The sequence below is a fragment of the Trichechus manatus genome, unplaced genomic scaffold (assembly GCF_000243295.1).
Source record: "Trichechus manatus latirostris isolate Lorelei unplaced genomic scaffold, TriManLat1.0 scaffold00148, whole genome shotgun sequence".
NCBI classification, from domain to species: domain Eukaryota; kingdom Metazoa; phylum Chordata; class Mammalia; order Sirenia; family Trichechidae; genus Trichechus; species Trichechus manatus.
The window spans coordinates 3,818,312-3,842,684 of NW_004444084.1; the positions used below are offsets into that span (position 1 = coordinate 3,818,312).

Genomic DNA, 24,373 nt, shown 5'->3' on the forward strand with positions numbered 1-24,373 from the left:
AAGATTTGCCGATGAATTAGATATGAGGTGAGAGAAGAAGAGAGGTATCGATGATGACTGTATAATTTTGACCAGAGCAGATGCATGAATGGAGTTGCAAGATTAGGAGCTGTAGTTTTGGGGCCAGTGCGTCAAAAGTTCTGTTCTGAACATATTATTTGAGCTATCTACTCAACACACTAGTGAAGATGCTGAGTAGGCAATTTAGTATTTTGAGTTTAGTTCTCAGGGACGAATTTGGGGCTGGAATTATAATTTGGTACTCACCCATGGTCTGTTGTTGTTATATGCCGTCAAGTCGATTCCGACTCTTAGCAACCCTATATGACAGAAGAGAACTGTCCCATTCAGTTTCCTAGGCTGTAATCTTTACAGGAGCAGATGGCAAGGTCTTTTCTTTCACAGAGTCATTGGTGGGTTCGAATTGCCGACCTTTCAGTTGGCAGCCGAGCATTTAACCATTGCGCCACCAGGGCTCCTTCACCTATGTGTACATGATATCAAAGCACTGGGACTAGATGCAAAATTCTAGGAATTGCGTGTAGACATCTCTAAGAGAAGTCTGAGGGCTGAACTTTGGGACCTTGCAAGATTTGGAAGCTGAGAAGATGAAAAAGAGCCAGCCAAGAAACTTAAAGGGTGACCACAAGAGTGAGGTATGTGGAAGCCAAGTGAAGAGAGTGTTACAAGAAGGAAATGATCAGCTGTGTCAAGTGCTACTGATGGACTGCTTAAGATGAGGACTGAGACTTGACCATTGTTGGTGTTTTAAATTTTGTTGTAGTAAAATACATATAACATGAATTTTCCAATTTTAACCATTTTTAAGTGTACATTTCAACGGCGTTAATTACATACATGATGCTGTGCAGCCATCACCCCAAACAGAAATTCTGTACCCTTTAAGCAGTGACTCTCCACTCCTTCTTCCCCAAGGCCCTGGTAACCTCTAATCTACTTCATATCTCTATGAATTTGCCTATTCTAGATATTTCATATAAGTGGAATCATACAATATTTGTTCTTTTGTGGCTGCATTATTTCACCGAGCATAATGTTTTCAGGCTTCATCTGTGTTGTAACATGTATCAGATATTCATTTCTCTTTATGGTTGAATAATATTCCATCGTATGTATATGCCACATTTTGTTTTTCCATTCATCTGTTGATGGATACACAGGTTGTTTCCACTTTTTGTCTGTTATGAATAATGTTGCTCTGAACCTGGTGTCCAAGTATCTGTATGAGTCCCTGCTTTCAAGTGTTTTGGGTCTAGGTGTGAAATTGCTGGGTCATGGTAATTCTGTGTTTACATTTTTGAGGAACCACAAAACTGTTTCCATAGTGGCTACATCATTTCGAACTAGCAATGCAGAAGCATTCCAGTTTTTCCACATCCTTGCCAACGTTTGTTATTTTCTGTTTTGTTTTTACTATATCCATCCTAGTGGGTATAAACTGGTATCTCATTATAGAAACCATTGTTTTGGCATGTGGAAAACATTGGTAACCTTGCCAAGAATAATTTTGTTGGAGTACAGGAAGAAAGCCTGTTTGAAGTTGGTTCAGCAGAGAGTGGCAGGAGAAGAAATGGAAGGAGTATGTTCTCTACGGGATGGGTTATGCATGAAAGGGAGATTTAGAGGCTGCAGAAGAACGGGCAGATGATTGTGAGCAAAGTCCTTGAGTAGCCAGGAAGGAATAGAATTTAGTGCTGAAATGGAGGAGTTAACCTTAGACAGGAGCAGAGACAGTTTATACATTGTGACAGGAGTGAAGTCAGGGTATAGGAGTACCCATTCTGTTGATTGACCATAAATAAAATTCTCTGCTTTGACTTCCTTTCTGAGGTTCGATGCCCCTGAGTAACTTGATGGAGGTCCTGTATCCCTGCCATTGCTAACAGTCCCAGCTATGAAAACTTGGCTTCCCTGTATAGGGAGCTTATTTACAGTGCCCAAAGCTACAAACACTCGAGGTGCCAAATGACACTGTGTTCCCATCATTCATCACAACATGAGCACCAAGCTGTGTTCTCTGCAGACGTGGGAAGCATGCCCTCTCCTCAGCTCTGCATTCACTAACGAGGCTGCTAGATGGATCTTTTTCTTTTTCTTGTTGTTAGTTGCCATTGAGTGAATTCCGACTCATGGCGACCTCATATGTACAGAGTAAAACTGCTCCATTGGGTTTTCAAGGCTGTAGCCTTTCAGAAACAGATCATTAGACCTGTCTTCCGAGGCACCTCTGGATGGGCTCAAACCACCAAACTTTCAGTTAGTAGTTGAGTGCTTAACCATTTGAGCCACCTAGGGATTCTTCTTTTTCTGAGCCTCAGAAAAATCAGTTTCTTCTGCTCAAAACCCCATCCATCGGGTTGAATGAGAGACAACTACTAAGCCTTTCTCTCCAGTCTGCCATCTTATGCCCACCCCCTAGCATCTGAGCCCAGAATTCTTCCCTCCTTCCAGCAAAACAATGAAAACTCCTATGCATATCATTTCCTGCAGACAGATGCAAAGGAGGAGGGACTTGTCACCTACAGGTTCTATCTCTACTCCTTAGGGCTTTATAAAACAAGTATAATCCTATTTTTTTATAACAATACCTGAGCTCAGAAATCTCAAAGGCAAATGCTTAAAGGCAAGTAACTTAATTGAGTAAAGAGGTAAGACATAAGAAAACTGACCATTGGCCTTGGTGGTAGTAGTTTGCGTGGGAAGTGGGGCAAGCTACAGTATGCATGCCCCAATCAAAAGCAGCAGTCACAACTCAACCTTAACAGATGTTGACACCCAGCTAATTCAGGGAGGGTTTCATAATTCTGGTCAACATTGTATGAGCGAAAGAAAACATGTCTATGGTCGGCTCAGGCAGTAGAGCCAGCAGATAGCAACCTCTGCTGAGATAAATGCAAACAGTTATCAGGTCTCCGTTAGTCTTTTTTCCTGGCTAAACAGCACAGCCACTTCATACTGTTAAGCGGGCAGAGTCTGGCACAGAGTGGGTGGGGCTGAAATCCAGCCTGTCCTCCCATCACCAGGCCTTTCTCTGATTCACCCAAAAGTGCCTAGTAAACTAGCCATGACCCAGCTGGACATTCCACTCTCCTTCAGTCATTCCTCATGAGGCAGAGTTTGTACGTATCTCTCTGGTGGGCTTTTTTTTTATCCCTCCCTAACCATTAAAATTCATAGAAGTAAAAATTCTAGAAGTAAATACAAATGTAGTCTGACTAGCATGAGGTGTAGACTATCTCCTCCCTTAATTTAGGGGAAAAAAAAATAAGTTGCCATTGAGCTGACTCCCACTCATGGTGACCTCTTGTGTATCAGAGTAGAACTCTGCTCCATAGGATTTTCAATGGCTGATTTTTTGGAAGTAGATTGCCAGGCCTTTCTTCCAAGGCACTTCTGGGTGAAGTCAAACCTCCAACCTTTTGGTTAGCAGCCAAGTGCATAAACCATTTACAGGGTCCTTAGATCTCATAATAGTGCAAGGACTGATTTTGAGAGATCTATGAACCCATTGAAATAATATACAAGATTTGGGGGGAGGGGCGTTGCACATATATGCAGTTTTTTGATGTGGCTGAAGAGAAGTTTCATACCTTTCAACAAATCTTTAAAAGAATAAAGCACAAAAGAAGATTCAACAACTTATAGACTATATTTCAATTAACATAGCCCGTAGCATTAGCTTTTGTGGGGCAGTCCTGTAGTAATATTGACCAATACTGAACTTACTTTGCTAAAAGTCTTTTCATTCAAAGCTCCAAACCCCCTGCTGGATACTGGTATAATTACTCACTTCCCACCAATCCAATGAATACTAGTATAATTAATTTTCTAATCCAAGTTTGATACCTAATATTTTTTCTTATTAAATTGCATTTTATTAGATTGATGCTAAAATCTATAATGCTTGAGAAAAATATTCTCTGCTGGAAGATTTCCTTCATATGTATTTACATGAACTTCTTGGTTTTGTTTTTGTTTTCTTTGTAGGTCGAAAGTTTAAAAAATTCAATAAAGTCAGAGTTATGAGAGCACTAGATGCTGTCGCTCTCCCACAGCCAGTGGGCATGCCAAATGAAAGCCAAGCTCTAAGCCAGAGAATTACTTTTCCACCAAGTCAAGAACTACAGTTGATCCCCCCACTGATCAACCTGTTAATGAGCATTGAACCAGATGTGATCTATGCAGGATATGACAACACAAAACCTGAGACCTCCAGTTCTTTGCTGACAAGTCTTAATCAGCTAGGCGAGAGGCAACTTCTTTCGGTAGTCAAGTGGTCTAAATCACTGCCAGGTAATAACAATAATAATATATACACATAATAGCATGTAGTAAAAAATTTACTGTTTGTTGTACTAGTAGATTCTTAAGTAAGCAGTATGTTCAGTGAATCAGCTAGACTGTAAACATGTTATAGTACAAGTTCCAGCCATTAAAAATGTTTCTGTAATGTGTGATATTTGTCCAGGACCCTACTCTGTACTATGGAAATACAAAAGAAGTAGAAAACATATTGAGTCTTGATAAATCAAGAATTACATACTTAAAACAGTTAAGGAGTAGCATAAGTTTGTGTTCAGCTACAAGTGTTACAGTAGTTCAGAGAAAGGCAAGTCAACCATCTTCTTAAAAATATCTAGTTCATTCTTAACCTGAATTTAACCAACCTTAATTGGTTAAAAATCAAACCGAATATACCTAACTGTATAACAACCAAAATTGTATTCAGAGTATATGGCAGGGTGTCTTAAGACAATTAAAATACAAAACTCCTAAACAAAAATAAACAAATAATTAGGACGTAGCGAAATGAGCCTCTAGTCGCTACTTCCTCTAAAATTTGACACCCAAAGGGAGGATAGGCCAGCAATGAGCGTATAGATTACATCATCATGAAAGGATTTTAGTCACTTCGTTTATAAGCTATGGTTGCTCCCTCAGCACCATTCCATAGAAGCAAAGTGGTTGGAAGCGTTACAAGAATGCAGTTCTCAGGTGGCTAAATCTTAGAGTGCAGAGTCAGAAGAATACACAGGTAGCAATTGTTTGTGGCTTTAATCCCATAATTAGAAATAGAATGTGTTTTAGTCACATTCTCTTCACATCAATAATATCCTTATACTCCTTCAGACCAATTTATTTTTTTCCAATATCTGATCAAGAATTAAACATATTATGCCCTTTTAGACTCAACTAGATTTGATAGCCTTTCTAAAAAAAAAAGAAAGAATTCCTTCCCAATTTGCCTTAATGTATTTCTCAATTATTATTCTGCCTGTAAGGTTTGAAATAGAATAGATGAGTTGTTATTGAAAATCCAAGGTTGCATGAAACAGAAAGAAATATCCCCTCCTATTTGTTGAATCTTTTAAAACTACATGTAGAGCACGGTTAATAAAATTCAGTATTCTAATGGAGATAAAGAAATTTAATAGAAAAATCAAAATGCCTAGTTTCTTATTAGCTTTACTCTTGCTGAAAGATCTTGGACAGGTAATATATATATATTTTTTCCATTAGAAAAGTCTCAAAGTTTAAAACTTCCTGTAAGGTGGTTATCAGACTTGATAGATCTTTATTAAGTAGAAGTATTACTACAGCATTGATGAGGTTTTTCTATTTAAAAATATGAGTGTTTAAATATGTGTTTAATTTTTCTGTGTTTCTATTATTTGAAAACAGTGCTTTTTAGATTTTTATTGCTATCGTTCATATTTCTTTTTTTGTATTTTGGAGTTTGTTTAGTGTTAAAAAAGATTCTAGCATCAGCTGCAGTGTTAGAAAATAATCAGTTATAATTAAAAAGATAATTTATTTGCTTTACATAAAAGTTAAGTGAGCTTTTTAAATTGAAACACTGGTATCTAGCAAGACTTTTACCTTCACACAACCTCAGTAAAAATGAGAGGACATTTTTACATTAAATTTAGTGGCAACTTTTTAAATGTTGCAAAATGTAATTCATGTGTAAGTAAACTATAATGATGGTATCACCAGCATTAACTGTACAATAAGGCAAGCACTGAGATTTATCTAAATATTGTGTAGTCTGTAATCTTATAAACCATATTTTGCATGGTCTGTATTTTGGGAGTAAAATGATCAATGAAGCAGAATGACTATAATGACTTTTAAAAGAACTTGGAGGGACACATGTATATAAGGTAATTTAGTATCATTAGCTACTCAGAACGTTTGGGTTGGCTTTAAACCAGAGTACAGTTATTATTCACTGAATCACTCAGTAAATGTCTGTTGCATACCTACTGTGTGTAAGACCTAACAAACAGTGATGTTGGAAAGAGAAGCCAGGAGACAGGGCTCATGGTGTGAATGCATTTTGGTGTATTTTTCCACCTTTGATGAGTGTTTACCAGTTTTCTCTTGCTTTCTATTTAAGAATTCTACCTTGTAAACACCCAGTGAGTTTTTCTTCTCTGACAGCCTTCCGCCTTACACAGGTTCTGGCTTTTGCAGGTTTTATTGTATTTCAGAGATATCCTTGTTTCTATTTAATGGAGACTTGCAATTTCTTCCAGCCTTATGACAGCATATTTACAAATCATCTCGCAGGATATAGTTCATCAATATATAAATGATTTTACATTGACTTTTAGCTGTAATTTTAGTGGGTAATATTTTCTTATTTGGAGGTTGGAGTCAAAAAAAATTTTTTAATAAATGAACAAGACATCTACCCTTCTGGTAAATCAAAAAAACTCGTTGCCATTGAGTCGATTCCGACTTATAGCTACCCTATAAGACAGAGTAGAACTGCCCCATAGGGTTTCCAAGAAGCGGCTGGTAGATTTGAAATGCCGACCTTTTTGTTAGCAGCCTTGTTAGCAGCCACTTAACCACTGCGCCATCTGGTGAGGAACTTTTAATCCAATGAGAGATAAGATACTCAACAACTATAGCATTACTTGAAAGTGATGTAAGATACAAATATAAAAAAAGTGGGGAGGAAGGAACACTTGGCTTTAGGGACTAGAGATGTCTTCAGAGATAAGATGCCCATTAAACTACACCTTGAAGGAGAAATGAGATTTTGATAAATCATGGTAAGAAGAGAAAGCATTCCAGATAGAAGGAATAGTGTGGCTCAACATGTAAAAATACAGAAAAGCATGATGCATGTTTAGCAAATATTGAATTAGACCAGTATAAGAAAATGATTCCCAATCTCTTCAAGTGTGAGGGCCCTTCAGTAACATAAAAAATTTTATCATATCTCCCAACATGACAGTAATTAAAGCTTTTATTAGCTGATGATTGAGAAAATATATTTGTACATATGATTTTTCAGACTAAAATATGTACTTGTTCCTTCATGACTAAATATTAAAAAAAAAAAAAAACTACTGACAAATTTGTATGAAGGAGAGTAGTGAAAAGTAAATCTAGAATCTTAAGTTAAACTTAAGTAAATTTAGAAACTTGAAAGTCAGGCTAGGCTTTAGAAATTAAATTAACAAGTACTTCTGATTCAAAATTGCTTTTAAATATTCTTCATACTATGTGTCAGTACACTGTAGAAGAAATGCTGTGACAGAGAGGATTAGAGGAAATGTAAATTTTTTTTAAAATAAATTTTGTTTTGATACTTCTGTTTACTTGGTGAAAAATCTACTCAAGGCTAAGCTTTGGGATTCTTAAATATTGCCTTTTTAAATACATACCTTTCTTCTTGGTTTCAGTTAGTCAAAATATTTGCAATCGTTAGTATATAAGACTAAAATAGTACTTTTGCCTCATTTTCTGGCTTTGAAGCATGCCAGAATATCATCTGACTCAGTGATATCTCTGACAAAGAATTTTTCTTTTTTCCCAAATCAAGTGAGTGAATTGAATTACTCCTCCAAAAAAGTGATGGGAAAGAAATGAAAGCAGCCAACTGGGAGTAAAGTTAAAACCAAAAACCCAAACCAGTTGCCACTGAGTCAGTTCTGACTCATAGTGACCCCATGTGTTTCAGAGTAGTCCTGTGCTGCATAGGATTTTCATGGCTGTGAGCTTTTGGAAGTAGCTCTTCCTGTCTTCCAAGGTGACTCTAGGTGGGTTCAAAGTGCCAGTCTTTGAGTTAGTAGCCCAACAATGAACTATATGCGACACCCAAGGTCTCCAGAGTAAAGTTAGGCCTTGGAAAATACGTTTTATGGAGACTTTCAAAAATGATTTTTCTAACACTCTATGCCACTGAAATTACTATTGCCATTGTCACCAAAATGTTTCACTTGTCAAGTCAGATGAATACTTTCAGCCTTTCACATTCCTGTGGTGCCCTTGACAAAGCAACCATTTCTTGCTAAAACCCTTCCTTCGGCGTTCATCACTTCCCTTCCAGGTACATTATTTCTCTCAATTTTCTGTCTTCCTTGTGGACTTTTTCTTCCGCTCACACTATAAATGTGTCGTTTCCTGGGTTCCGTCTTCTACTCAGTAGTTTTTTATTCTACATGCTCTGGACAAGCTCACTCATAGCCTTGTCTTCTGATGACTCCTAAACACACAGTACCAGCCCAGACCCTCTACTGAGCTATTCAGACTGGATATTTCAAATGCTTATTACACATTTCTACTTGCATGAACTTCCAACTCAGCATGGCCTTTTACTCAATAAACCTAAATCACCCAGTTTTTTGCTTGTTTTCTGTTTTTTTCTTGTATCTTGAAATGGCACCCGAGCCAGAATTTTGGTTCACTTTCTCTTTCACCCCCATGTCCAATTAGTTGTCAGATTCTGTCAATTCTGATTATTATATAAATTCATTATACATGCTGCTTTCATTGCTACTGCCCTGACTTAATTTAGGTCCTCATCATTTTTTTACCTACATTTCTGTAGCCCCTGACTTCCCCTATTATCACCAGCTTCACGCTGCCCCAACTGATCTTCTGTTATGTCCCCAACATCCTCTTTCTAAAGCAATTATAGTCAATTATGTTATTCCCTTTCTCCATCAGAACAAAGTCTAAAATCCTTAGCCTTAACATCCAAGAACCTTCTGTGATCTGACTCCTGAATTTGCCACTCTCTCTCTCACCATTTCCCTTCAAACAGCTATAAGGTCCAGTTCCCAAAATGCCCCTTGCTCAATTTCTTGCCTCCTTCTTTGGCACATATTGTTTTCCCTACCTGTAGGCCCTTCTCTTCTCCTACATTGTCCCCTGCCTGGCCAAAAGGTCAGCAGTTCAAATCCGTAAACCACTCCTTGGAAACTCTATGGGGCAGGAATGTTATGAGTCGGAATAGACTCGAGGGTTTGGTTTTTGTTTTTTTTGGCCCTTAACTAGTCTTCAGGATTCTGATCACCTGTCACTTCCCTTGGGAAGATTTCCCTGAGCCTTCCCTGACTGAGTCCAAAAAAACCCAAGCTCATTGCCGTTGAGTCGATTCCGACTCATAGTGACCCTATAGGACAGAGTAGAACTGCCGCATAGTGTGTCCAAGGAGCGGCTGGTAGATGCAAACTGCCGACCCTTTGGTTAGCAGCCATAGCTCTAAACCAGTTCATCAGGGGCCCTTTATTCTCTCATGTCACTCTAGCACTTTTCAATTATAACACTTATCACCCTGTTACAATTATGCTCTACTTTTCCATCTATCTCGCCAGACTATAAGTGCTAAAGTCATAAGCAGCATCTTTCTATTCTTTATGCCCAGTGACATAAAGACTATGCCTCATTCCAAATAGGTGCTTAAAGAATATTTATAGAAATTTAAATTATGGAATTAATATAAAAAGAACTGTGCTGCCCAAGGTCATTAACATCAATCCCTTGTTCATAATGTCATCAAACATACATTGATGATTACACTTATTGCATTGAAGGTCCTCAAAGTTCATGCTTTGTGTCAGAAGATGCTGAGATATTTAATGCTCTGCGTTTGTTGTAAGTGAGCTGTTTAAATTGCATGACACTTTCTATAGAAGTGTAACCTATGTATTGTATCCGAACTCAGGAAGTAAGCTAGTAGGTCATACAGGACATCTTTTTATTGTACACTTTTTAAATTTTTTAAAATTTAAATGAAGGATTGGACTGCTTGTAACAGTGCTTTTTTTCAAGAATTATCAGGTCAAGTCACATGAAAGGAAAGAGTATTTTTCTTTACTACTCGTTAAACACAATTAATGATCATCCATCACTTCTGTAGGTGAAAGTTTTTCATTTTGATCATCATCTCAAATGTACTTTTACTTGATCATTATCATCAGTGGAAATCCGATCTCAGTGTTCCCGTCTTTGTTTTGGTATAAAGTAATGAATGATATTACAGTTAATGGGGGAAAAATTATACTCCTGTACCAGGCTTGTTCAAGTCAATTTAACATTGTACATTTTTCTAAAAGGTGGAGTAAATAAAGCCTGTTTTTTGAGATCTAGTCCATTCCATAAAATAGAGATAATACACTTTCTGCTGTATATGTTGATAATTTGATAAGTTTTAAATTATTTCAGCAAGATTAACTTTTCATATTATAATTTAAATGTTCCTTTATTTCTGGTCATTTCATAAGCCAAGAATTAAAAAAAAAAAAAGTGAACATAAACACTCAGATACCTGTTTTTGAAAGAAAAAAATGAATTGCTGTTGTATAATTTTAAAAACTTCTCAGAGATTAACATAAAACAAAGGCCTGAAGTAAAAAATAATAATATAGTAAGTCAGACATTTAAGTATTATAAAATACTGTCTTTAGGAAATTATTATAAAACTATTTAGAAGAGATATGAGAATCATAAATATATTATTGGAGATGATAGTGAACCTGGTTAGTGTTTTAATATGTCTGATTAATTGAAGGTAACTTCTATGAGTCTGCCATTATTCTGGAATTTTACATATATATATATATTTTTTTGTCCCAGAGTAGAACACTTAATTTAGATTTTTAATTTTATTGCTATTAATAACATTTACACTTTAGTGGTATCATGCAAGTATGTATAATATATAAAATGTCTCCTGACATACGTTTTGGATACCATTTTGTTTTAAAGTTAGAGATTTCCCATCAGACTCATCAGTGGCTCCATTGCTAGAGCTCCACCAGCAATTCTGTTACAGTATCCACTGACAGACTAATAATAAGCATCTGCATAGTACACTACAGTATGTGTAGTTATCCAATTTGAGTCTCATAGCAACTCTGTAAGTTGGTTATCATTATCATTGACATTTTACTTATGAAGAGATTTAAACTCAGTCATATTAAATGGCTTGCCCAAAGTGGCATTCAGTAAGTGGTAGAACCAGGACTGGAACTTGGGTCTTCTCTCCAGAATTTCTTCTACTTTGCAGACAGAACAGCAATAGGCAGGTTTATACGTTCATGCCTTTAGGATGTTCTGCTTTACAAAATTAGAAAAATTCACTGATCTCTTATCAAATTATTCTAAACTTTATAAGATAATTAATTACCCATTTTTTAAATATTCTATTTACATACAGTGTTTCTGTACTAGACCTGATATGTTAAAGAGGGATTCATAATGTTTTTATAAAAGAGAAGTGATGTATAAACATACACTTGAAGATACATTTAAGTAATATGAAAAGTTAAGAATATGAAAGTTGCATGCCAAATTTTTCTTGGCCAGTTATTTAGGGAGTTTTTCTGACCTGAGTAAATCAGAGTTCCTGGACACACACAATAAAAACCAACTCTTTTAATTTTTTTTTAAACCTCTGGCTATCAAAAACAAAGCAAAAAGAAAAAAAGAATTTAGTGGAAGGACAGCAGAGATTCACTGAAGAGGAGCTAATGGAAAAGTTTGAGAAATGGGCAGAACCAGAGCATCTCTGGAGAGTTAAAAAAGCAAGCATCACAAATGCCCCCATTGAATGCCCCGCCATCACTGGGCACCACCACCACTGAAAATAAAGCCTAACCTTATCTTTGGCTTTGCTTTAGTGTTTTCCAATTCAAAGTCTTGGTGGTACGTGTCTCACAGGCCAAAGCCAGGTCACAAGCCCTAGGGAGCAGAGGCGTTAGCTTCCTTTGCGGGAGGGTGGGACATTTGTTCTCACCAAACAACAGCCAATGGGGAACTCTGCCCCTACAGAGAGAGAAAGGAAGGAAGGGAGGAGAGAAGGAGGGGAGAAGGAAGTAAGGGAAAGAAGAAAGGAAGGGAGGGAAAGAGAGAGGAAGATTAGACACTGAAGAGCCAAAAACACAAAAAGGTAAACATCCCCTGTGGTATGCCTAATTATAAACATGAGTTCTGCTCCTTTGGGTTAAGGAGTTTTAAGAAGAGAATAGTGTTCTTCCTGCTGTTCGCATGAAAACGGGGCTATCTGGAGTATATGGAAAGGAAGGAGCCTTCTTTTCTACTTCTTACCTTGATACGATTAACATAATCCGGAAATATCTTTTGTCCTTGTTATCTACAGAATAAGTTTTGCTTTGGTTTTACTTTTGAAATAGCCCATTTGTGACTGGGCTTCAGTAGATTCTTAGGGGGAATAAAACCAAAAAACAAACAAACCCCTTGCCGTCAAGTCAATTCTGACTCATGGCGCCCCCATAGGACAAAGTAGAACTGCTCCATAGGGTTTCCAAGGAGTGGTTGGTGGATTCAAACTGCACACTTTCGGTTAGCAGTGAAACTCTTAACCACTGGGCCACCAGGGCTCCTGGGGGAATAGATGTTATTAAAATACCTTTATGGAAAGCAGTTGATGTTCTACCAAACCAGTCTTTCTCTTGCAATAGTGGATTTCGTCTGCTTTCATTGTTTCAGCCACACTTAAGTACAGATAACTTCCAAATTTGTATTTCTAACCCAGAAATTTCCCCATACTTCTGCCTCATGTGTCCAACTATCTGGATATCCAGAGTCCCCTCAAACATGTCCAAAACTTGTTATTTTCTCCCTAGCCTGTTTCTTCTTTATTTTATCTCAGTATTGCTGTTGTATTTGACTCCTCCTTCTTCCTCCCCACTACGTACATTCAGTTGCCAAATCTCTTTAAATATTAAATATTTCTCTCCTCTCTATTCTTCTTGTTGGCTTATACCAGGCCTTTTTTTTCTTCTTTTTTTTTTTAAACCGCTTGCCTGGCTTTGTCAATAGCTTCCAACTGCTTTCCCTGACTCCAGATTTCATTCCCTTGAAATCTGTCCTCCACATAGCTATGTGAGGATCCACCTACAATACAAATAAGGCTGTATCGTTGCCATTTCTCCTTAATAGACATACAGGATCATCCATGATCTGACCCCAACCTGCATCTCCAAGCTTATCTCTTGTCTCTGTAAGTTTATCAATGCTGAGCTGATGATCTTCCCCCAAACAGGAGAAAAGAGAATTGGTAAGAGATAGAAAGGAGACTGTAGCCAAATTAGGTCAAGATACATTTGTGCTTTACCCTCCCATTTTCCTCCTGACACCAACACCAGAGAAGGACCTAAAAGAGGGAGGGTGTAGACGTGTAAAAGACCAGAGCTCACGCATACACACACACACACACAGATTCTAAACCTCTTAAACCACAATGAAAGTTTAAAACAAGACTGATTAAGTTTTTAAAGTAAGTGTGAGTGACCAGAAAATTGTGGAATCTACCCAAGACATAATTAAGGGTTAGAAGTGAGAATAGCTAGATTTCATCTTGCTTACTTTGGACACATCGTCAGGAAAGACCAATTGCTAGAAAAGGACATCATGTTTGGTACAGTAAAAGGTCAACAAAATCGAGGAAAACCCTCAATGAGGTGGCTTGACACAATAGCCTCAACAATGGGCTCAAATATATCAAAGTTCATGGAGATGGTGCAACGTTCCATTGTTACACATAAGGTCATCATGAGTTGGAGCCAACCATCGATGGCAACTAACAACAACAAAGGAAAATTAGACATAGCACAACTGAAAGTAGTTTTACACAGTAAAACTAGTCTATGTTTAAATTCCCAAGAATTGAGACTCCTCAGCAAACTCATTATATTCTGCTCAAGCATTACCTCTTTCTCTTTTAGGGAGCCTTTTCTAATCTGCCGCCCATCCCCACTCCTGTGTACTCTCTCTTCTACGCTTCCTTTATTCTGTAACCTCTACAGTTAATAGTTATGTGCTTTTCTTCCCTGTGGACCTATGAGCTTTTTGTAAGGGCAAGGATTGTGTCTTATTCATCTTTGTATCCCCAGCATTTTCACACAAAAGGTTCTTGATAAATGGGTGCTGCTTGAATGAGTGATGGATGATTGATTCAATCAGTGAAGTCCCAGAAATGCTAAATCTCAGTGACTAATTTTAAATGACTTTCAAAGTTACTGCCACTTTTTCAGGCTTTATTATTAATGAGTTTTTCTTGATGTTTTGTGTAAAATATAGAGATTGAAAACAGTATATTGCCCTTATACTTATGTCTATTTTCAAAGCTATGTATTTTTAACATTTTTGACACAATTAAGTGATTTTTGTGATTATTTTATTTTTAAATTGATTTTGTAGGTTTTCGAAACTTACATATTGATGACCAGATAACTCTCATCCAATATTCTTGGATGAGTTTAATGGTGTTTGGACTAGGATGGCGATCCTATAAACATGTCAGTGGGCAGATGCTATATTTTGCACCTGATTTAATACTAAATGAGTAAGTAGTAACTTGACTTCTGTTATTGTTATTATCTTAAGGGTATATATCAGATAATCTTGAAAATTATGTTTCAATAGATGATCATACATTTAGTGTCCTGAATAACAGAATTTTCCTGAAACTTTCCTCAGAATTATCTCAGGATGCAGCTTGATGTGACAATACTAAAGTGTATCATTTTATTAGTAATTTGATATCTGGAGTTTTTCCTCTTTGTTTTGTTATATACTGTAGTTGTCTTACATCTGTTTTCTTTTTTTTTTACTTCAAAAATGTATCAAGAAAAATATTTAAAGACAAAGTTAAATGGATAAGTTATCAAATTAGAATTTCATACTTTGACACTAATAACAAAAATGAAGTAAATTATGCTTTTGCTTGAAAGTATTGACATACCTTCAAAAAGTAAAAACATTATCTTTTTCCCTAGAAGAAAAATCAAACTTGTTATTTATCTTAAAAATTTTGAGATAAATATTTCAATTTGCTTGATTATATTTAAATTTTTGTAATTAATTTTCTATATATAACCTTAAACTGAAAAATAATCTTCTCATGAAATTATTTAAAGTGTTCTAATGGTGACAGTTAGATATATAGCTGATTCAGCTATATATAAATATCATTAATACCTGACACTTGCATAGCTCTTTACAGTTTACAGATTAATTTCATATGCTTTATTCCATTTTATCCTACAACCCTGTGAAATATGTAAGGAATCATCATCCCTTATTTAACAGCTAAGGATACTGAGGCTCAGAGGAATTGGATAACCTACCAAAGAATGTCAGTGACGATTTCAATCTTACCTCTTCTGAGTCAAAATCTAGGTTTTTTTTTTCTTTTCACTGTTCCTGATAGCTTCATTTGACTTAATGTGGATATTACAAACCAGGAGATGGTTGAGAAAGTATCTTAAATAAATTTCCTCAACCTTCAGAATTTGTGTTTAATGCTGTCAGTTATTTAATGTTGCAGTTTTCTCTTTTTATTTTTTCTGTATCAACATACATTTCCCCTAGTAAATTTCACAGTATGGTGATTTTCTCCAAACTGAATCCATTCTTCCTTTGAATTGCACACAAAACTGTACATGTTTTCACAAAAAAAAGTCATCAGTAAATAAAACAATCCTTGGGCTCCTCTCAGTTCCACATCCTCAGCTCCTACAACTTGGCTCTCCTGTCTCAGTTTAGATATTTAAAGTGTGATAATGAAAGTGAGAAAAAACATTAATCTTGGTCAGTGTGTAGTCAATATGAGTTTCTAACTTTAAAACTTCTTAACCTCAAAGACTTAGTATTGTGAAGAAGTGCACGTTTAAAATTCCAGATATTAAGTTAGTTTATAAAAAGTGGCATTCATACTCAATAATGAATAAGTTAATTACCAAAATCACATTCCTCAAGAAATTACAGAAACTGGCTGAGACACTTTTATTTCTGTTGCTTTTTCTTTTGTGTATTGTGTGTGATGCAAGACAGCGGATGAAAGAATCATCATTCTATTCATTATGCCTTACCATGTGGCAGATCCCACAGGAGTTTGTCAAGCTTCAAGTTAGCCATGAAGAGTTCCTCTGTATGAAAGTATTGCTACTTCTTAATACAAGTGAGTGAGTACAAGTAATCTAATACAAGAAAATTACTTTCTTAATTTTTGGTACATTAGGAAAGTCTCAGACAATAACATGATCATGTGATTATATATGAAGTATGAATCTTAGATTCTAACTGCAAAGGAGAAATATGCGATATATTGCCATAGACATTGGAGCCCTGGTGGCACAGTGGTTAAGAGCAATGGCTGCTAACCAAAAGGTCGGCAGTTCAAATCCACCAGCTGTTCCTTGGAAACCCTGTGGGGCAGCTCTGCTCTGTCTTGTAAGGTCTCTGTGAGTCAGAATCGATTCAACGGCAACAGGTTTGCTATAGATGTTCATGAAATTACTTGATATTTCTCTGGTTTTACCTACCGCATAGTATTAAAATAGCCTATAAATTCACCCAATTTCTTTTAATTTTAGATAAGACATCATTATGTGACTTTTTCATATTTGCCTAGTAAGGCATTATAAATTAATTAATATTTTATAAACACATACTATGCTTACTGTAATCCTTACCCCAAAAAGTATTTACTATTTAAAATATACAGTTTTGTTGACACTGTCCTCATTATCAGAATCCACTGAATGGCAATGGGTTGATCCTCATTATGTCAGGATATGCTAACTGTTATAACAAATAACTACAAAGATCAGTAGCTTTATAGGACAGCAGTTTATTTATCACTCATGTCACAGTCTCTCTTAGTCATCTAGTGCTGCTGTAACAGAAATACCACAAGTGGATAGCTTTAACAAAGAGAAATTTATTGTCTCACAGTGTAGTAGGCTACAAGTCCAAATTCAGGGCGCCAGCTCCAGGGGAAGGCTTTTTGTCTCTATCGGCCTTATCGTTGATATTCCCTCAGACTAGGAGCTTCTCCATGCAGGGACCTCTGGTCCAAAGGATGTGCTTTGCTCCCAGCACTGCTTTCTTGGTGGTGTGAAGTCCCCAACTCTCTGCTTGCTTCCCTTTCCTTTTATCTCTTGTAAGATAAAAGGTGGTGCAAGCTACACCCCAGGGAAACTCCCTTTACATTGAATCAGGGAATGTGACTTTAGTAAGGGTGTTACAATCCCGCCCTAATCTTCTTTAACATAGAATTACAATCACAAAATGGAGAACAACCACACAATACTGGGAATTATGGCCCAGCCAAATTGATACACACATTTTTTGGAGGGACATAATTCAATCCATGACACAGTCCAATGGGTTAGCAAGAAAAAAAATCGAAACCCATTGCTGTTTAAGTGATTCCGACTCCTAGCGACCCTGTAAGACAGAGTAGAACTGCCCCATAGGGTTTCCAAGGAGCGCCTTGTGGGTTCGAACTGCTGACCTTTTGGTTAGCAGCTGAACTCTTAACCAGTACGCCACCAGGGTTTCCAGCAAGAAAAAAAGGAGGTGCTTTATCCATCCAGTGGCTTTACCCTTTTCTAGTGTTTAAAGTCCTCCATTGGCTCTGACTGGAAGATGAACACCGAGTAGTTGAAGGATTGGAGGCAAGCCCTAGGAGTGCCATGTATCACTTCCACTCATATTCCAAATCCCACTTCAACTGCAAGAGAATCTGGGAAATGCAACCTACCTGTATGCCCAGAAGAAAAAGGAAATGGGGTATTGTGAAGCATAGCATTGATCACCAGAAGGACAATTATACATTTTACTCTCTTGGACACAAAGAACACACACACCCCGGCCTCAGTGAATAGCAGCTACTACCACACTTTGTCCTCTGGATCCCTCGGGAGCTAGATGGGAAAAATAAAAAGAGCTGCTTTTCCCCTTTTCTGCACCTTTTCATCCATGGGCAGGTTCAGCCCTCAAATGTTCAAACTGATCCTTCCTTGACTCATAGTGATTTGAAAGAGAACCACAGGAGCCAAGACCTTTGGTTGAGGGTGACCCAAGGGTCTTTCTCAGTAGCATCTTTGAGGGACTTTTTCCTAGTAGCACAACTCTTGACTGGCTGGGAGGTGTGGGTCACGGGGAAAGGCAGAAAAGCTAAACTCTTGAAAAGGAAGGTTTCCTCATGAAATCTATGTGTATACAGGGACCAGTACAGGATCTAAGGATCCATAGCTCTATACCCCCACTCCTGGGTGTCCTATTTAGAGTAGTCTTTCAACTCTAATTTGGTGAAAGAACATAAAGTGGACAAAAGCCATTGATATGGGACTAACCAAGAGAGTCATCTGGAATAAATTTAATATTGTGGTAGGTAACTCCTGTTCCTTTAGATTTTAGTTCTACAGCAGTCCTACAGCAGTTAAATCCCAGTCCTAGATTTCCCAAATTAGATTATATAATTAACATAATTATATATTTATTGATAGGCTACATTATGCTAGAGTGCCAAACAATACTTAAGAAAATAAAAAAGTGGGAAAAGAGGAGGGGATTTATTCTTCCCACTGTATGTCCAATGAGGATCAACAGGGAGGCTCTGCTCATTCCGGGACGCAGGCAGATGGATACTGTATCTTGACACATGCTTCCTCAGTGACAGGAGCAGTGGTAAGGGAAGGAAGTGACACACACATAACTTCCACTCCCATATCACTGGCCAAAAAGCAGGATTCTTGGTAGCTTGTTACTTTAAGAGAAGGAAGAAACAGGAATATCTGGTGAACAGTACTAATGACTTGTACAGATTCTAATCAAAATCCTAATGGGGTTTGGGAGGAAATAGCAAGCTACTAAAAATTCATCTTTACATCTTGAAGGATAAATAGATAAGAATTATAAAATATTGGGGAGTGAAGGAAATTAGAAAGCTTATAATAATTAATACAATATGGAAGAAGATAGATAAACTGAATTGGTAGTCAAGATTAGTACATATTATAATATACTAGAAATGTCACAAAACAATGAGTATGGAAGAAATATTGTTGAGAAAGGTTGCTTGATATTTGGGGAAAAAATCCATTTGGATATTTTGCTCAAATTATATCCAAAAATAAATACAAGATACATTAAGCTTTTAATGTAAACACTTAAATCATTAAAAAGCAAACTAGAAGCAATATAAATGATTTTCAAATCTCATAATAGGGAATGTCTTTTTAAGAATAAATACAGTGGGAAAATTGTAAAGGAAAAGTTCAGTGATTTAGCTCTTAAGAAGTTAAGCCTCCAGGGCGCCCCGGAAAGCACGGCCCCTGGTCTCTCCATCACCCCAGAACTAAAACAATTTCCGAGACCAACTCTTCAGACAGGGATAGGACTGGACTGTGGGACATAAAGTGATACTCATGAAGAATGTGCCTCTTAGACAAGTAGTTATAAGAGACCAAAGGGGCAGCTTCTGTCCAGAGGTGAGATGGGAAGGCAGAGAGAGTTAGGAGATGGTTGAATGTTTATGAGGAATCAGGGGCAGAGGGAAGGAGTGTGCTGTCGCAGAATGGGGTGAGCGGTTGGGGTCTCATAACAATGTATGTTAAAAAAAAAATTCTGTATGGGAGACTAACTTGAAATGTACACTTCATTTAATTACGTCAATTAAAAAAAAAAAAAGAAGTTAAGCCTCCAGACCTACCATTTGCCGTTAAAAAGTAAAATACAGCTCTCCAGGAAAAGACGGTAGATTGAACATACACTTTTACCATCGCTCTATCCCCAACTACACTAAAATATTAGTAAAGGGATGTTTTTTAAGGAATAAAATCAAAAGGACAAAGCGAATGAGAGAGGAAACAATAGCAACAAAATTTGGCAAGCTAGTAAGCAGAACTAATTTAGCAAGCAAGAGGTTGGATCCTAAGCCAAGTGGGGAAAGCCAAGAAGTACCTTGATTTGCACCACTGAACCTCTAGCATGCTCTCAGATGGTGACATCAATAATTTCTTGACATGAGAGTGAAGGTCGAGTTGAAAACAGGAAGTTCTGTTGAAAGTCTGTTTAAGAAAAAGTTAGCTTCATATTCTCTTCCAAATAGCACCCAACCAAGCAAATGTTCCTCCTCGACCAGTGCAGGGACTATAGGTTTATTCTCTGGAGAGGACATAATAAATGGTCCCTGGATCAGGGAACCACAGGCGCTATTGAGGGTGGGGGTTTCTATAACTGAAAACAGATTAAAATTATGTAGCAAATGTTGGGACACTACCCCCTGCATACTTCCCCATCTGTCTCCCAGTTCATTGTCATCCAGGCTTACATGCTCCAAACAGAAGAATGAAAGATTCCTCTCTGCACAATCTGTTTAGCCCAAAAGAAAAATAACTAAATATACTGACATTAAAAGCTTTCCTTGGAAATAATCAACCAGATAATCCTACAGTAAAACTCACAGTCCACAAGCACTACCCATTCAGACAGAACTTTCAGTCAGAACTTTTTAGTTTTCCATTTTTAAATACAAGTAAACAACCAAATATCACCAGATATTGAAGGGACGCATTTGACATGAAAGATAGAGACAAAACAAACAAAAAGAAAGAACTTGGAGGAAACAGAGACAATGTAAGAGATGAGAACTTTATATATAAATATGTCTATATATGCTATCCCTCATAGGGAAACCCTGGTGGCGCAGTGGTTAAGAGCTACGGCTGCTAACCAAAAAGTCAGCAGTTTGAATCCACTAGGCACTCCTTGGAAACTGTATGGGACAGTTCTACTCTGTCCTAAAGGGTCACTATGAGTCGGAATTGATTCCATAGCAACGGGTTTTTTTGTTTTTTTATCCCTCATAGGGTCGCTATGAGTCAGAACCGACCCGATGGCACCTAACAACAACAACAACGTCCCTCCTTAGAAAGATAAGAGTACATGTAACATCCATGAAACAAGAACAGGTTGCTATGTTTAAAAAAGGAATCATACATAAAAAAGAAAGAGCTCTTGGGAATTAAAAAACATGAAGACAGAATTTAAAAGTCAATAGAGACATTAGATGGCCAAGTTGGAAAATCTCTCAGAAAGTAGAGCAAACAACAAAAAATATGGAAAATTATAGTCAAGCAGCAGGTCCAGGACCCAATAGTAGGAGTTCTAAAAAGAGAAAGCAGCAAACCACATAAAAGAAGAAATGATTAAGGAAATAATTCAAGAAAAATCTCCAGAGTTAAATAGTATCTAGTATATCTTAGAGTCTTTACCACTGTTGTGAAGGTGGTGGTGGTTCAGTGGTAGAATTCTCACCTTCCATATAGGTGACCTGTGTTCATTCCTAACCAATGCACCTCAGGCACAGCCACCACTCATCTGACAGTGTTGCTATAATGCTGAACAGGTTTCACAGAGCTTCCAGACTATAACAGACTAGGAAGGAAAGCCTGGCAATCTACTTCTGAAAATCAGCCAATGAAAACCTTATGGATCACAGTGGTATGATCCAGTTGTGCGTAGGGTTGCCATGGGTTGGGACAATTTGATGGCAGCTGACAACAACAACCGCTGTTGTAAGTGTCTCACATGTTTTAACTCCTATGCTCCTAACAATAACTTGGTAAGTGAGGCACAGAGAAGTTAATTTAACTTTTCCATGATTACACAGCCAGTAAGTAGTAGGCCTAGATTTAATAATGCAGTGAATCCTGAGTCAGTAGTGAGAGCTACAGTTATTGGAAAGGGGAAATGAAAATATCTTTTGAATATAATGTCTTTGTATATTCCTGTGTATTCCATCCGACGAGGTCCATGTGTATAGTCACAGTTTATGTTGTTGAAAAATGGTATTTGCAATGAATAAGTCATTTGTTTTGCAAAACTCTATCATGCAATCTCCTGCATCATTTCTATTATCAAGGCCATATTTTCCAACTACCAATCCCTCTTCTTTGTTTCCAACTTTCCCATTCTAATCACCAGTAATTATCTCAATGCATCTTAATTGCATGTTTCATCAACTTCAGAATGCAGAAATTGGTAAAAATATTCAATTTCTTCATCTTTGGCCTTAGTGGTTGGTGCATAAATTTGAATAATAGTCGTATTAACTGGTCTCATGTGTAGGCATATGGATGTTATCTATATCACTGTCAGCATTGTACTTCAGGATAGATCCTGAAATGTTCTTTTTTGACAACAAATGCAATGCCATTCTCTTCCATTTGTCATTCCTGACATAATAGACCATATGATTGTCTGATTCAGAATGGCCAATACCAGTCCATTTCAGCTTACTAATGCCTAGGATATCACTGTTTATACATTCTATTTTATTTTTGATGACTTCCAATTTTCCTAGATTCAAACTTCATATATCCCAGATTCTGATTATTAATGGATGTTTGCAGCTGTTTCTTCTCATTTTGAGTCATGCCAATGCTACTTCAGAAAATGAAGATCCCAAAAGCTTTACTCCATCTACATCAAGGTCAACTCTACTTTGAGGAGGCAGCTCTTCCCCAGTTGTATTTTGAGTTCCTTCCAACCTGAGGGGCTCATCTTCCAGGACTATATCAGACAATGTTCCACTGCTATTCATAAGGTTTTCAGTGGCTAATTTTTTTTTTTTAGAAGTAGCTTGCCAGGTCCTTCTTTTTTGTCTTTCTTAGTCTGGAAGCTCCACTGAAGCCTGTCCACCAAAAGTGAACCTGTTGGTATTTGAAATACCAGTGGCATAGCTTCTAGCATCACAGCAACATGCAAGCCACCACAGTACAGCAAACTGACAGACGAGTGGTGGAAAGAGACAAAAGAGAAGCTCAATATCATCAGTCAGAACAAGGCCAGAGGCTGGCTGGGGAACAGACTACTAATGACTCATATGCAAGTTCAAGTTGAAACTGAAGAAAATTAAAACAAGTCCATGAGAGCCAAATTCTGTGAAAGCTAGACAATGAATAAAGAAGACCGAAGAAGAATTGATGCCTTTGATTATGGTATTGGCAAAGAATATTGAATATACCATGGGCTGCCAGAAGAATGAACCAATCTGTCTTAGAAGAAGAACATCCAGAATGCTTCTTAGAAGTGAGGATAGCAAGACTTTGTCTCATGTACTTTGGACATATTATCAGGAGGGACCAGTCCCTGGAGAAGGACATCTGGTTGGTAAATTAGAGGGTTGGTGAAAAAAAGGAAGGCCCTCAATGAGATGGATTGACACAGTGGTAGCATCGTCAAAGATAACCGTCATTGTGAGGATGGCACAGGACCACTGTTTCATTCTGTTGTGCATAGGGTCACTAAGAGTTGAAACCTACTTAACAGCACCTAAAACCAACATTGTTGTATACCAAGAAAACCAAGGACAATCAGCCAAAAACTGTTAGAATTAAAAATCGAGTATAACCAAGTAGCTAGATACAAGAAAAACATTCTTTCTACTCTACCAGTAGGAAGGAGTTAGAAAATTTAATGAATTTAATGTTGATATCACAACAGAAAAAGATAAATTATCCAGGAATAATCTTAATGAGAAATATTTTAGGCTCAGATGAAGAAGACAAAACTTTACTGAGAGATCCAAAATAAGGCTTGAATACATGAAGAGGTATACCAAGTTATTATCTGGGAAGAATAGATACAGTAAATATGTTAATTTTTTATAAGTTAATTAAGTTTAATACAACTCAAATAAAATTTTAGTGGTAATGTTTTCAAACACTTAGAAAAATAGTTTCTAAAATTCATCTGGAAAAATAAAACAAAAGCAGACTATTTTGAAAAGGATGAGTTAATGAAGAGGTCATGCACTACTATATTTTGCAATATATCAGAATGTTGGAATAATTATATCACCTATAGGGTCACTATGAGTTGGAATCAACTCAGTGGCAAGGGATTTGGTTTTTGGTTTTGGAATGGCAGTAGAATTTACATATAGACCAGTAAAACAGAGGAGAAAGTCCAGAAACCAATCCTTATATATATAAGAATTTGATGTATTCATTCATCTGTTCAGTAGATATTAATTGAAGGAGTACTGTGTACTTAATATTTGGTGCTAAAGCAAATAACAGCATAGTCCATATAGTAAATGTGGAATCAGTCAGGAAGGAAACAATTATTTTAGTATATGATGTTGAGACAATCGTTTAGTATTAGAGAGAGAAAATCTTTTCATATCCTTACCTTTTTTTAATTTTATTGTAATTAAATGAAGTTTACATTTCAAGTTAGTCTCCCATACAGAATTTTTTTTTAACATACATTGTTATGAGACCCCAAC

The 24,373-nt window shown here is 37.0% G+C and overlaps 1 protein-coding gene across 2 annotated transcripts in view; it reads left to right on the forward strand.

The window, feature by feature from the left end:
- The window catches only part of PGR (progesterone receptor), a 70,299-nt gene that overhangs the window by 36,102 nt on the left and 9,824 nt on the right, over nucleotides 1–24,373 (forward strand). The window contains exons 4-6 of one of the 2 annotated variants that reach the window (XM_004385871.1): nucleotides 4,009–4,314; nucleotides 14,488–14,632; nucleotides 16,119–16,249. In XM_004385871.1, the coding sequence (XP_004385928.1) occupies nucleotides 4,009–4,314; nucleotides 14,488–14,632; nucleotides 16,119–16,249 (582 nt within the window). The remainder of the gene's footprint in view (nucleotides 1–4,008; nucleotides 4,315–14,487; nucleotides 14,633–16,118; nucleotides 16,250–24,373) is intronic. The other variant, XM_004385872.1, reaches the window with a different exon arrangement.